The following is a 15,937-nucleotide window of genomic DNA, read 5'->3' as shown; positions in this document are numbered from 1 at the left end:
CCCCTAACACCAGCATCCCTGCATATTACCGGTTGATGCCTCTGACAACCATCACATACTGGCCATCTGGTCTTCACGCCGTCACCTTCCGACTGGTGAAAGTGATATGAAGCGGGGTCTACATTTTTATTATCTCAGCGTGCTGAAACGCACATCTTTTATTTCACTGTAAAACACAGATGTCAACACTATTAAGATGGTCCTCATTAATACATCAGTATCATACAAATCTTTTGTTTTGAATTACTTTTTTATATCACGATCATTGGACCTTTTATTCATCACCGAGACCTGGCTTGATCCTGGTGAACAAATGGCCCTGGGGGATCTAACGCCGCCAGGCTGTGACTTCTTAAATTCCCCACTGACATCAAGGCAAGGAGGTGGTGTTACCACTGTTTGTAGAAACACTTTTAAATGCAGAACACTGCCTGTGGACATGTATTCCAGTTTTGAGGTCCAATTATTAAAGATTGATGTCTTGAGTCTCGTTGTGATAGACTCCTGATTCTTGGGGATTTTAACATTCACGTTTGCTGTCCATCAAAACCTCTGGTGAATGAATTTATCTCCCTTACAGAGTCTTTCAATTTTGTATGACATGTCACTGGTCCTACTCACAATATGGGTCATACAATGGATCTTGTGTTATCATATGGTCTTTCATTATCCAACTTAGAGGTCTTAGATATTGACATTTCTGACCATTATTCAATAATGTTTGAGTCTGTCTCCCTGTCCTCTCCCTACTTTTTCAGCCCTTACGTCAATCCCTGTACATTCACTCTTCTACTGCCAATCTGTTTTCAGAATTTTATTTCAGAATTAACAGCTATACTAAACATTAGCAAGTGGAGTTGTTCTAATAAGTTTTAAACATGCAATTCTACATCTTTTAACATCCTTTATTAAAAAAACAAAATTGGATTCAGCAATACACAACAATTACAGACCAATCTCCAAACTTCCTTTTATTTCTAAGATTTCAGAGAGAGTTGTTTATTTGGAGCTCTACTCCTATCTAAATCCATTTAACATTTTAGATACATTTTAGTCTGGTTCCTGACTGATGCACAGCACTGAATCAACATTGCTAAAGGTCACTAATTATATTTCACTCTCCATGGATTCAAGTTCACCTGTTGTTTTATTAGATCTCAGTGGCACGTTCGACACTATCGACCATAATATTTTTCTCAATCATCTTGAGAGTATGGTTGGCATCCAGGGTATGGCACACCTGTGGATTTCCTCCAATCTAAAAGAAAGGATGTTCTCTGTTAATTTAACGTTGGCTCAATTACAGTGTGGTGTCCCTCAAGGGTCAATTTTAGGACCCTTGTTATTTTCAGTGAATATGCTTCCTCTGAGCTCTATTTTCCATAAGTACAGCATATCTTATCACTGTTATGCTGATGATTCCCAATTTTATTTCCCAGTGAGTATAGACAAGAATTGTTCATTTGAGAACGCCCTAAATTGCTTCAAAGTTATCAAACATTGGCTGGCAAGAAAGAGAATCACTGGTTTTAGCATCTCTACACTAGCTTCCTGTGAAAGACATTTTAAATTTCAGATTTTCGTCTACAAGACACTATCTGGTCTCATGCCCCAATATATCAGTGACCTTCTACACCCTTACTCCCCCACCAGAGCTCTCAGGTTTTCCGATCAACTTCTATTGAGGGTTCCTCATTGCCGCTATAGATCTAATGGTGACCGTGCCTTTTCTTTCTGTGATTGGTCCTAATCTATGGAATAGAATCCCTTTCCACATGAGGTCAGATTCAACACTAGCCATTTTCAAATGTTCTTTAAAAAATATATTTTATTGTGTAGCTATTGAATAGTTTGAAATGGATAAATACATGATGCTGTATATAAAGATTATTTTTAATTTTTTATTATGTTTTATATTTAACTTTAAATCAATCTGTTTTATATTACTCTGACATTGATTTATTTGTAAAGCACATTGGGTCAAATTCTGTTGTTTTTAAATGCACTCTATAAATAAAGTTTGACTTGACTTGACAGACTGAGAGAACACTTGGGGGCGTGTCTGCATTCCTGTGCAATTTTAGGAAAAGCTCTCAGTAAATGTGGAGCTCATGGTGTATTGAGGATCATTGCACAACTCAACAGCATTTTAAATGTGTTATGGATGACAAAGACGAAGATATAAGTGAGTACATGACATTTACAAAACATTACAAATGCCTAATGCCATTTTGTTTTTATTAGAATTTATACATTACTGTAAATACTTCTCATTTGTTCAGGGTTTGTTTACCCTAAATATCAATTTTTAATGCATGGCATGATTCTGCAAAATCATATTTGGATGCGTTATTTAGAACTCAATGCATAAAGTGTTTTAATCTGAAATCTTTTATCTTAATTCTGTTCCTAATGCTCTCTTCATAGACATTTTGAAAGAAAATAAATACAATAATTAACAAACAAATACATTAGTAAGACTTAGAAGACTAGATGTTCTTTTACACATAGTAAAATCCAGCTGTTGTAAACAATTTTACCACAAATAATTACTTTTTGTATTTGTTGAATGAATTTAAGCTAAACATAAACATTTTCCAAAATTTCTAAACAATGCACTGCTTGAGTCAGTTTTATAAAACACCTCAAATAACTTATTAAACTTTATAAAACATTATATAATAAGTAATGTAGTATGTATTATACAGATCAGCAGTTTAAGCACATTCAAGTATGAATAACGTTAAAATGTGTAAATCAAAGTTCCATGACATTTATATTTGAATGTCCTGTTCAGCATTATTTGTCTAAGAAATGCCACTGTTGTCACATTGAGGATCATATTGTCAGTTTCATTGTCTTTAACCACGTGGATACAATTCAGTCTCACATAGTCAGATGCCAATATAAAATAAAAGGTCTGACCAAAAATGTCTGAATATACTGCATTTGCATAACACTGGAACATGCTTTCATTGCATTTGATATACTTTTCCATTTGATTACTCATGTTCCCAAATCACCAATTTAACAGCTGATGCTTTAAAACCTGAACTTCACATGTGACATCTAGTGACAAAAATATTTTACATATTCATATTCTTATAGTGTAAAAGGAGTCTTTGGAACTAAATACTTACAGTGGTGTCCAAAAGTTAGATATCACTAATTAAAATGCTTTTAATTTTGCATCCGTTTCACTCTGCATCCGAAACTCATTATATTAGGTATGCCTTCTTTAGCTTTAATACATTTATATTTCCATTTATGCATTTGGCCGACACTTTTATCCAAAGCGACTTACAGAGCCCTTATTACAGGGACAATCCCCCCGGAGCAACCTGGAGTTAAGTGTCTTGCTCAAGGACCCACAATGGTGGTGGCTGTGGGGATTGAACCAGCAACCTTCTGCTTAACAGTTTAGTGCTTTAGACCACTACGCCACCTTCACTCCATAACACCATGCACTATGAGCTGTCATGAACTATATAAGTTTGTGCAAAACCTGATGATCCATGTTATCCAGGCAGCATGATTAGACAATATTGACAAAAAAATGACAAAAAAAATGACAAAAAAGTTAACATGGTTAATACCACAATATTTGCATACATTTAATTAGTGACCAAGAAATTGTGCAGAATTTTAAATATTTCTTTACTTTTCTTTTGCCTCTTTTTTTAATTCCACAACTTCCTGTTTATTTCCAGGCATCTACACAGCTTTTTCTAAACAAATAAAACAAAAAAGTCAAATTCCAAGCTTTTTAACCAGTAGTTTGTAACAATAGCTTAACACACTAACCTGTTTACTGAAAAAGTTGCACATTGCATAATGTAGTCTGCCTAAAGTTTTTTTTTTTGGACTGCTTTCATGTAGTCAAAGAGCAAACATGTAGTCTGAGGACAAATTAACAGTCTGAAATTGTTATCTTTAAATGCTATCTTAAAAAATGGATGTATCCTGTTTGCAAAAATAAATCTGGCTCTCACAAAGGAACAGCACATGTCTGTCATTATGAACACGATTAGGCACATACCAGTTTCTTAAAGGCACAGCAAATGTAATCTATTTTAGAATAAAGTACCTATTAAATAGATCTTTTACTATATAATTTATCTTCGATTGCTCTTAATTGTGTTCATAATCATAATTCATAATCTCGGCACCAGAATCATTTCTGTTAACACTAGTTATTTTTGTGCTGCTATTTGTAAGTTAGGTACCAGACTATGAGAGAGACTAATTCTCAGGGGTTTGAGTGTTATTTACTTTCCCTCATTGTACGTTGCACCCAATAAATTGGTCTCTGGCATATTCATTGATTAGGGTATTGTGCTTTAATCCCAACTCCCAGTGGTTCAATGTTAAAGCCCCTATTATTGTCTAGTGTTCTGCATGTGTTGACTTTTTAATATCCAATTACTCAAGTAATTAAATGGTATTGCCATAATTTAACATTAGTATGACTATATTTTTAAACTCAAGGAGGCCATAGAGTTCCCTTAAAAAGTCTGGGTTAGCTGCTATAAATATATTTACTTTAACTTACTTCTTCAGTAATAGTCCCTTCCAACTATTGCTCCGCCATGACAGCAGTTGACTTTAAAGAGAAAACTCTGCATAGAAGCGGACAGTTCACATTAATGCCAGCTACAGCGCACCTATTGACAATGCGCATTTGCATTGTGTTATTACTTTCAGTCTGACACATTTCGAAAGGTAACAACACACAAAATCGAGCTTGCATTGCTAGAAGCGTCAACATTCACAGACTAGCTTAGCCCAAAGTATACTTGATTTTTCCACGTGCCGCTACCCTTCGCTCATAGTTCGTTTGATGCACATTTCGTCATCAGCACTGTATGCGTGGACTGTCTGCATGCAGCCCAGTTTGTCTAGACTTGCAGGCAGTTTGTGACTGTGAGCAATGTCTGCATTTGTGCCTGGCTTGATTGTACAAAAGAGGATTGGATATGTCAAATACATCCATACAAGTACATGGCTTAAAAATGTATAGAAAGTATAGTATACAAAGAAAACATACCCTAGCCATATAGAGTATAACAAAGCTGTCATAGAGTACATGCGTTGAAAGTGTCCGTGCGGGTTCACGGTCAGAGTATACTCGTGAAGGCTAGAGTACTGGACCGTACGCAAGACGTCATGCAAGAAAAACGTGTATGTTTTTGTGCTTAATTGTGTTTGACAAATTCCAGAATGCAACAATGTGTGAAAATGTGTTTTCACACATTTTTGTGTAACTAGAAGTGTTTGGTTCACATTCTCGCAGAAAGTATGTTTTGTGTCTAAAGGACCCAGCACATGTACGGAGAAGTTCTTCTTAGTTTTTTTATTCGTAGATAAAAAGAAGTTCGAAACAACTGAGCAATGACATCCTGTTTGCGAACATTCAGACACCGGCTGCACTGCAGGGGGAGGCGTTTAAAGATACATTTAAGCATGAGGACGCTCAAGACCACATGTTAAACATCAACTAATATGACATCAAAAGGTCTTATCAAAGACTTTGTGTCTCATTCTATGAGTAGAATTCACACAAGATCAGTAAAATTAGCTGTATTAACTACTCAATGATGATCTTAAGTAATATAGATGCAGTAGATAATGTGTAATTTGTCATGTTTACATTCTGCATTCAAGGGCTTATGTACCAAAATGCTACATGTGCTATAATAAACACCAATTACACTATACTTGTAATTTATGATGACACTGATACTACTGCAAATATGGGTGTATAAAAGAGTGTTATTGGGTAGAATACAGACAAAAGAATGATGATAGACATATCTCACTTTGGGCAGATATGTGAATGGCTGTCACTGCAGATGGCACACGAGTGAAGAAGCATATCAAACAACAAAGTGAATGGGCAATTTAAAGTATTTACGTAGATTCAATATTTTTTTTTTAAACTATTTAAACAAAACTAATCTCATGAAATGTAATTTTGCACCAGCTCGCTAATAACTGCACACTGGTGACTGATCTTAACTGATTAAACCGGAATTAATTGTCGGCCTCAAAGTAGGTGGAACTCCAGGTCATATCTACCGATGATGTGTACCAATGGCAGTAAGAAGTTGTTTAGCAGCCGGTAAGATGTTTTCCTGAAAATCTGCCCTGGCGAGTTGTTACGAACCACCAAGACGAACTCAAAAACACCTTAATTTTGGCCAGATTTTGTTCTAAATGGCGTAACGGCCATTTGTTCTTCAATGTCATAGGAAATATGCAAAGGCCTTAAGTATACACAATAATATGCTTCATACCTGCCACGGTGGACAATATATTGAATTTGTCATAGATTACATTTTGATAGATGTGCATTGCTAAGTTAAGATTTGAATCATATCACTGACAACCTACTCCTCCCTTTATTCACTGATATATTTTCAGGGCATTGTTTCTCTGGCCTTATTTTGCCTATTCTTCATGCTAAATCTTGAGCACAATCTCTGTTGAAGGAAACCCTCACAAGATTATATTTATATCCACTTGTTAGCTAGCAGCATTGTTCATGAACATAACTGTGCTGTTTATAAGAAGTATTTATATAACTCCAAACGCTATTGCATTCAAACAAGCATTGCTGAGGAAAAGTTCCCTAATGACCAGGTGGCAAGGTCTGAATACTAAGAAATATGTGTTTACATTATGTTGCCCAGTAACTCAACATTAACATCTGACCTAGTGCGAGAGTTTCTATTTGGCTGTGCTTCATCTAATTCAAGTCACTTCTAATTTACCCAAATTGGACATGTTCCTGAATGAACATCCTTGTTGGTCCTGGAACAACATTCTTATCAACCAATTAGATTTTAGGCGTAGGGCTTAACCTTCTTAACCTCTCATTTTCCTTTGATTTTAAGGTTAGGGTTAGGGCTATGATTGGTTCATAGGAATGTTGTTCCAGGACCAACAAAGGATGTTGATCCAGAAAGGTTGTACTTGGATAAATCATATTGTGTCCCCCTGGGACCTGAAATGTCACAGTTTCTCTGTTGCTCCAGACTCCTTTGACCTGAGCCTTCCTGAGGAGGGTCCATTTGCTCTGCCCCCCGGCTGGCTGGACAATGTGACAGGCTATGAGGAAAATAAAGGGGGAGGTGAGAGACCTTGATGTGTACTGTAGTCCCACTCAGACCTAAATATTAACATTGATCTTATCATAGTACCATTAAAGAAAAAAAGTAATTCTGTCTAATTCTTACAATTCTTGCGCAGTGCATTTATGAGCTCTATGAGAAAAGTTTGTTCACACACAAGCTCACCCGTGAACGTATAACAGGCGTAACGTTTTTTACGGAAAAATTACTTAATTTTGGCTAACATTCTGTCTTCAGTGAACTTAATCAATACTGTGGATAGTGCCTCGCTTTAAAGCTTAAAATGTAATTGGACAGTTGATTATCACTTAAAACAATGTAATTTCTTGCGTGAACATACATTCAATGCAAAAGGGCTTAAATTGCTTGTTTCTCACCAAGACATACTGTGAAATTATACTTTTGCAGTCTTATTTAGGCTTTAAAGGTGCACTCAGTATTTGTTTTGTTAATTAAAAAGTATTACTCCTAAACAAATGAAGTGTAATTTTGAGATGAAGCCTCTATTCATAGCAGTAACCTTATATATGCTTTTTTTGTTCTACATAAAGAAGGTCCCCTCATGGGGATAACATGACCAGCCGAATGCTACTTGCTTAATCTCAGTTATTGAACACTTTCACTCATGTATTAATCATGGCTAACTGAAAAAAGTGAATTTCTACATGGTATCAGTAACTGAAAACTACTGTTATTGAACGATGCTGCATCCACACCACTAGGTGTCAGTGTTAGTCCAAGACGACATAAAAATAAAATAAATAATACAAAATACTGAGAGCACTATGGAATGATTTTCCGGACATTATTCAAAAGGAATTGCAAATTGTATTTGCAATTGCGTTTTCAATTTGTGGACGCATAAAATGTGACATAATCCAAACGCAATTGCAAATCGCGCATTACCGTTTGCATTTTCGTTTAAGCGAACGCACAGTGACTGCCAAATTTCAAATGGAAAAGCAAAGTCCGTTTGCAACTGTGTTTCCCATATCTTACCAGTTTTGGCCCTGTCATATTTAAATAGCAATTTCAATTACCATGTATGCTTTTTCACTTTCTCAGCGTCGCGTATGTAGCCAGCCAAAACTCAAATGGAATACTAATTCCCTTAGTATTTCCATTGATGCCTTACACGGAAACCTGTCAATCAGGGTCAAGGGTGGGATTATGCTATGGGGCGTGTTTGTCTTGGGAAGTGATGTCACTCACAGTCGACGGTCAAGATCAAATAAACCGGCGTCTGTTCAGGGCATCACCTCTTTATTTATTTTGTATTTATTTTAATGTTTATTTGACAGGGACAAATGCATAGAACATTGCTTTATAAAGAATACAAAGTAGATGCCACGCATACATGTTTCTAGCCATGACTAATTTACAGACACCCCCCTTTACGGAGTATTAAATTTAAGATTTATAATTAATAAAATACATACAACAAATACATCCCATATATGAAATAAGATATGGGCTTAAGTAGATGTGGAAGTCACTATAAATCAAAGTCTAGACACAACAATACAAGAACACAAAAGGGTGCATATGTCTGTGCGTGCTCACATATGCAACATTATGTTTGTATGCATTGTGTTATGTCCTGTACAGTCAGTGTTCACAAAGTTGTTTCAGTTTCAGCCATTGCTTTAAATGTCTATTAAAAACCTTGAAGTCTGTCAATGTTTTAATTTCAGATGCATTCCACAAATGTATGCCTCTTACTGAAAATGATGTCTGACCAAATGTTGTTCTACGTTTTGCGGCTATAGTTTCCACTTATTGTGCCTCTAGTTCTTATTCCGCTCTTTTGTTTATGTACTAGTTGACAGAATATTTCTGGTGCAACGTTGTTCACACACTTAAAAATTAGTTTTAAAAAGAAAAATTTACAAAACTGTCAAAACTCAAGATATTATGCTTCCTTAGAATGATGCAGTGATGCCACCTTACAGATTTCTGGTCCATTACTTTTAATGCTTGTTTATATAATGACTCTTGACCGTCGACTGTGAGTGACATCACTTCCCAAGACAAACACGCCCCATAGCATAATCCCACCCTTGACCCTGATTGACAGGTTTCCGTGTAAGGCATCAATGGAAATACTAAGGGAATTAGTATTCCATTTGAGTTTTGGCTGGCTACATACGCGACGCTGAGAAAGTGAAAAAGCAGACGTGGTAATTGAAATTGCTATTTAAATATGACAGGGCCAAAATTCGTAAGATATGGGAAACACAGTTGCAAACGGACTTTGCTTTTCCATTTGAAATCTGGCAGTCACTGTGCCTTCGCTTAAACGAAAATGCAAACGGTAATGCACGATTTGCAATTGCGTTTGGATTATGTCACATTTTATGCGTCCACAAATTGAAAACGCAATTGCAAATACAATTTGCAATTCCTTTTGAATAATGTCCGGAAAATCATTCCATAGAGCACCTTTATAGTGAAGACCTATCAACAGCCACCAATTTGAGAACATGGACCAGGATATTCCTATATATTTGTGTTGATTTATGGACATTTAATCATAACCAGTGTTTATCGCATGCCAAATAACCTAAATACGGGTGCTTAATTACTATACTTTTAATTTGAGCTGAAAAAGTGTTTTCTCTGATTTTTGTTTGTGTTCTTCTTTATAGACAGTACAGAACAAATCTATCCTCCTCCAACAGACTTTGTTCCTCAGCCTGAAAATAACAAAAATGCATTAGTTCCAAACATAATGTGGGTAACACATACCAGCATTTATTTGTACAATGGCACTTTTTTACAAATGTTTTCACACTTATCATATCCAAAGAAAAATGTGAATTGAGCATTACTTGCTTTATGTTTACCATAAAGTATGTTTTTGTTCTGACAGGGTGCCAACTGTCTCAGAAGATGTTGCGAGAGATGCTCTTCTGCAGTTTGTGGGTAAAAAGTGGGCATACAGCAGCAAGCCTGCGAAAAATCTGATCTTCAAAGACTTGAATCCTTTTACAGTTTACCGTGTAAATCTCTTCTTAATAGTATCCAGCCACGATAATGATCATTAAAGTATTGCAATTCAAATGCTGTATGTTTTGTCATACTCAACAGTATATGGAAAGTCATTTATTGTGTATCTTTTCAGTACCGCCTGGAAACATTTACCGAGTCCAGATCAAGTGCATGGGAATCAGAGCCACACACAGGTGCATAACGTTCTGGTATTGATCTGGTTTAGCTGATCAGCCGGCTGGTCTCCAGCAAAAAAACAAAAAAACAAACAGACCAGTGTGATTTGGCTAGGAGACCAGCTAGAACCAGCACCAGTTCAAAAGTCAGAATACGACACTTTCAGTCCTGTATCAAATAAATATGTTATGCTTAGGTCAGTTTGTAGATGGTCCACAGAATGGAGTGAGTCCTCCACCGTGGCATGTCCAGGTGTCCTATCCACCCAAATTCACTGATGTTATTCAGAAAGTCAGGGTGCCACACTCTTCATTCATAAAGGTATCACAGTCCATCTATGTTTTTATATACTCTTACTGTATTCTTATATACATTGTAATCCATCACCAATATACATTTCCAATATTTAGATTAAGTGCCTCTTGCTCTTTATTTACACATTTAAGTGAGACTTTTATAGGAGTGAAGTGTTTTGATGACTATTGAATTTATTGCATGGTTTGCATTAGTGCATTGTCATTGCAGCCGTGCCACCGATGTCATGGTAATGGACAAGTGAGGTGTACAAACTGCCATGGACAAGGACTGGTGAGTATATATTTATTAAGAATCATGGAACATTTGTTTTTTACTGTGTTGTCTGTAATAGACTGGCTGTAATGTTCTGTGTTACCAGTAACTAACAGTTACAAAAGGGGTTTCTCCCAAAATCTTAATTTAAACAAATGAGTGCAAACAATATAGAGGAGACCTGGGTTAGATTAGTAACTTTTTATATTATTTATTATGCTTTTGAGTTAAAAAGTTTCCCTATCAATTCAGTTCACTTCGACATTGCAAATCGCTAGGGGATTCCTTCCACAATGACTTAGTTGAAACCAATGTACAATAATGTCAATCCTGTGATTGGAAATGGTGTTTAAGCCCCGCCCCTTTAGGCACACAGTTAGCCTATATAAGCGGCTGCACAAACACCATTTCTCCCAAATTTTCTTCCTTCAAGACCGAGGATATCTTTGTCTTGGAAACCCTCTACACTTCGCTGTTGAAATACACGTCTCAGCAGACATATCTTCTCTGTGAGAGCGGACAGGATGGCTTGTCGACTGCACCTACAGCGAGAAGGTTTACTGCTCTCATGCAAGTGTTCTGGTAAAGAGTTTCTCCGTTTTTCCATTGAGGACACTCTGGTGTACAGGTTCTTCACTTCAAAGCTTGCCAATAACAATGCAATGCTCAGTGAGATACCACCTGCCTCCTGCATGCTGCACAAAAAGAGTAGCTTGTGTGTACATGTCTTTTTCAAGATGTCGTTTCAGCGAGGGCGAGGAACATGCACGTGCCACTGATAAGGTGCTTCTTTGCGTTCTTGTGAGGGCAGTTCAGGAGATCGGTTTTGAGTGGTCCCCTCCAGTAGAACCACAAAAATCTCACTTAGATGAGTGTTTCCTGCAAACCGGCCATCGCCAACAGACCGCGGCTTACAGGCTTGCACCATTTTTTTCACAAGGAATTCACGAAGTCCTGCCATGCGCTCTACTCATCACGCACTCAGGGGCTACCATCCTCACGTTAGTGGATCATGCAGTGAAGAACGGCTATGCGAAGCTCCCTTCGATTGAACAAATGGTCACAGCACGCCTCTGTCCGACTTCCGCTATGGAATGGAAATCCCGCCCACCCCTCCAAGCCGCATCGACTGATGTGCATACTAGCTGGAAAAGCATACACAGCGGCCAGACAAGCTGGTTTCAGCTTCCACAGGATAACGGTGCTACAAGTGATTCAGGCGAAGCCCCTCAAGAGTATGGATAAGCAAGGGCCAGATCCAGAGCTTTTCAAAGAGCTCTGCACCGCAACTGATCTGGCACTGTGAGCCACAAAAGTGATCACCCAAGCCATCAGGAAGGCAATGAGCAGCCTGATGGTTCTGGATTGGCATATCTGACTCACACCGACAGAAATGCGTAACTCTGAAAAAGCAGCCCTCCTTGATAGCCCGGTGTTACTTGACATCCTTTTGGAAACTCTGTAGAAGGATTTGCTGAAACCGGGTTTTGGTCTGAGAAAGCGAGAAGAGAAAGCAACCGGCATCTCACTGCAAACCCTGTGCTTTGCCATCTAAAAAACCTAGGTCTAAATGTCAACTGGGTGAAAAGAACAGTTTCCCCCAGCCAACCAATCTCCTTCTTGGGACTCAGGCTCAAATCAGTGAGCATGCGGGTGCACCTCACGTATGAGCGCGTTCAGACCATTCTTCAGTGTCTGTCTCAGTTTAAAATGGGAAAACAATTCCTCTGAATTCATTTCAGAGAATACTGGGGTTAATGGCTGCAGCGTCCAATCATAGGATTGGTGTTATAGTATAAAGGTTTCAACTAGGTCAACTGGGAAGGAATCCTCTAGCGATTCACAATGTCTCGTTCTCTTCATCTCAGCGAACCGAGGTTACATGTCTAATTGGAGATGTTTTAAAATAATGTACCAGTTGAAACTTTGAGGTGTTGTACCTCAAATCAACATCTTTTTAATAACTTAAATAGTTTAATAGATATGCTATCTTGTTGAAAAAAGATCTAGTGGCACAGCTTACCCTGGGCCTGGGGAGAGATGAGCCAGGTTCAGTCATTGTCTTATATGTTTAATTGGTGAAAATAAAACTACATAGCTTTTGAAGAGTTTGAAACCTTTAAACAGGCAGTCAATTTTAAGATTACAGAAAACAAAACAAATCAATGATATGTATTTGTTCATCTGTAAGAATGTCTAAAAAAACAGTAAAAATCACCAGCTACTAAGAAGTATAGTGCCTTTATACTGCTACAGATGGTAATTCCGACTTTCTCTAATTCTAATTTCTAAATTGCTGCATTATTTCTTGCAAACTGTGACTTAATAAGTAACTTAATATATCTCGTAATTGCAAATTTGTAACCCAGAATTGTGAGTTTACATCTAAGTAATTGCAAGGTATAGACATAACTACTAGGTATAAAGTCAATTGTAAGATATAAACTGGCAATTATGAGAAATAAATTAACAATTGTTAGACAGAAAGTAAGAATTTACTTTTTTAATTTTTGTTTTCCAAGGAGCGATCCGGCTTCCATAGTGAAGACAAGAAAGCAAAATAAAGAAATTGGAAGGTTTTCATTTGTGTTATACTGCATGTTTTTTTTTTTTCAACTGATATTTAATTATTTCTCCATGTGTCACATTAATGAAGTTTTGGCTCATCTTACCCCACATCCACCATTTTGGTTGGAAAAAAAAAAGCTTCACAGAACATTTAATTTACTTGGAAAGTGAAAATTACATTTTTTGGACATAAACTAACTAAAACATTTCTGATGATTGCTTCTTGAAAATGCTGTCACATATTTTATTTTGTGTATGGTTGCCTAAACATCAGGGATGGCTCGTCTCACCCCATGGCTTATCTTAACTAACTGTTCTTGCTAAATATAGGCTCGAGAAATGGTTAATGCTGTTTCAATTATAAACCTCTGTGTTTGTAGACTCGCTGTATGTTTTGTCATGGTTTTGGTCACAGTCGCAACCGACGGTGCACAAACTGCCATGGACGAGGAAGAAAAAGGTAATTTGGGGTGAAAACTGACCAGCATTCAGGTTCTAGTGAGTTTTATTAGTTTGGACCCTCAATGCTACTTCTTATGTGAACCATTTTGATATTAAACATCTTAATTCAATTCAATTCAATTCAATTTTTTTTTTTTTTTTTTTTTGCAGGTGTGTCTCATGTCATGGAAAGGGTTTCAAAGTCTGTCTTACTTGTTGTGGCCACAGAAACCTTGTGCATTTCATACAGCTCACAGTTACATGGTAATTGGCTGAAAACAAATCATAATTTTGTTTGGAAGGTCAGATGCACCAGACAGTTAGCTTGCATTTCTTGTTTTAAATGTTTATAAATCTTACACAGTGTGCGAGCAATACCATTGCATTGTGATTCTCAGGAAGAACCAGGTGTTTGAGTTTATACCTGACAGGCTGCCTGAATTCCCACTAAATAAGTTTGAGAAGGTGTCTGGGGAAGTGTTCTTTGTTGATGAAAACCTCCTGGTATTTATACATCCATTAATTCCTATGCAGATAGTCATACTTCATAGTCATAGTCATGTTCGCTCCGATACATGAAGCATAAAAATATGACCAAATATTTACATTTTAAAAATGCATGCTTGAATGCAGGTCTATCCAGTAGAGGGCTTCCCTGACCAGGACATCTGCCAGGCCTCAAAAGGAGCAATCCAGAATCACCTCCTTAAATATTCAGCTGTTAGCCGTATTCTGCAACAGGTGAGCAGAATTCAAGGGTGTGTACTTATAAATAGTTAATACAGAATAGAGGTAATTTAGGTTATTGGCAATTATGATAATCTTTCATAAGAAAAACAAAAATCCAAATACAATAAGATTTAAGCATATACACTCTTAGAAGAAAAGGTTCTATATAGAACCCCAATGAACCCTTTTTTCTAAGAGTGTACCTTATTCAGAAGCGCCATAGGCTATTTGATTTTTGATGGCCTCACTGTTTAAAGTGCCAAGATCACATCTAATATTCCACCAATTGTGTTTGGTGTCTGGAGGTTTTTTGTTCACAAAAATTATTTCGGAAATATAATTTTTTATTCAACATTTCGTCAGCGGGATGATCTAAAACACTTTAAATAACGGTAGGTCGATCCTATCGTACAGACTATCCCTCACAGCCTCATTCCATTCCCGCCAAAAAGTGAAGCTGGCGCTACTGTGAATAAGGTCTTTTAACCACTAGGTGGAAGCATGGCCCTCTATCTCAAGTAAAACTTAAAAAATAAATGCAATAAAGTAACCCTGCATAACTGAAAACACTTTGTTATGGTTAATGTGAATGTAGTTATAAGACCTCAGGTAAACTAGATGATATAAAATTAAATCTTTTGTTAAATTTTCTGTAGAACTGAGAAACACTCTCATTCTCTTACAGCGACAAACACTTGAGCTGGTGCCTCTCACTCATGTTTTCTATGCTTACAATGGTAAAGACTATAATTACTTTGTTTTTGGGAGAGAAAATAAGGTCCACACTACCAAATACCCTGCTTCCTGTAATATTTTGTAGTATCTGTATTTGTGTTATATCTAGGCAAACACCATAATCTAAAAAATTCTAACAGTTTTATTTAGATGTCTATTACATATTTTTTGTAATATCTCGATTAATTGTTAAAGACTAAATTCTTTGATTGTATATTTTTATGTGTGACTTTTTGATTCAAGTAAAAAAAAAAAGAAAAAAAAAATATTTATATACCACCAAGTTGTCATATGTATGTTTCATATTGTGGGTCTATTATATCTGCATTTGCAAAATATGATTTATACCCTGATTGTACATGTATATCACCCAGACATCTATTTTGATGTGTGTGTTTATATCTCGAAGACATATTTTTGTGTTGTTTGCTCATATACAATAATACATCTTGCACATATTTCAATAAGTACCTGTGTCTCGGATGTCAAAATGAAATTAATCAGATGTTTTAGATGTTTATGATTTAAGCTATTTGTAAATCTGATATTTTTAAGATGTTTCGCAGATGTTAATTAGATTGTGATGCTTTCCA

General features: G+C 36.7%; 1 protein-coding gene across 1 annotated transcript; it reads left to right on the top strand.

The window, feature by feature from the left end:
- Positions 1 to 2,119: 2,119 nt before the first annotated feature.
- LOC127639933 (protein SSUH2 homolog) lies at positions 2,120 to 15,771 on the top strand. The gene is made up of 12 exons (XM_052122277.1): positions 2,120 to 2,185; positions 7,038 to 7,133; positions 9,782 to 9,866; positions 10,006 to 10,135; positions 10,258 to 10,318; positions 10,498 to 10,622; positions 10,827 to 10,889; positions 13,820 to 13,899; positions 14,052 to 14,144; positions 14,279 to 14,384; positions 14,514 to 14,621; positions 15,295 to 15,771. Exons 1-12 carry the CDS (start codon positions 2,161 to 2,163, stop codon positions 15,427 to 15,429), a joined length of 1,107 nt encoding a protein of 368 aa, XP_051978237.1. The 5' UTR covers positions 2,120 to 2,160; the 3' UTR covers positions 15,430 to 15,771.
- Positions 15,772 to 15,937: the final 166 nt, after the last annotated feature.

The sequence above is a fragment of the Xyrauchen texanus genome, chromosome 48, assembly GCF_025860055.1.
Source record: "Xyrauchen texanus isolate HMW12.3.18 chromosome 48, RBS_HiC_50CHRs, whole genome shotgun sequence".
Taxonomy (NCBI): Eukaryota; Metazoa; Chordata; class Actinopteri; order Cypriniformes; family Catostomidae; genus Xyrauchen; species Xyrauchen texanus.
This window is presented reverse-complemented; position numbering and strand designations above follow the sequence as displayed.

Bases quoted from the DNA above. Each gene is read 5' to 3' on its own strand.
- LOC127639933 (XM_052122277.1), top strand. From the start codon at position 2,161: ATGGATGACAAAGACGAAGATATAA. The intron at 7,134-9,781 runs GTGAGAGACCTT...TCTTCTTTATAG, and splicing joins TGAGGAAAATAAAGGGGGAG to ACAGTACAGAACAAATCTAT. The intron at 14,385-14,513 runs GTATTTATACAT...GCTTGAATGCAG, and splicing joins TTGTTGATGAAAACCTCCTG to GTCTATCCAGTAGAGGGCTT.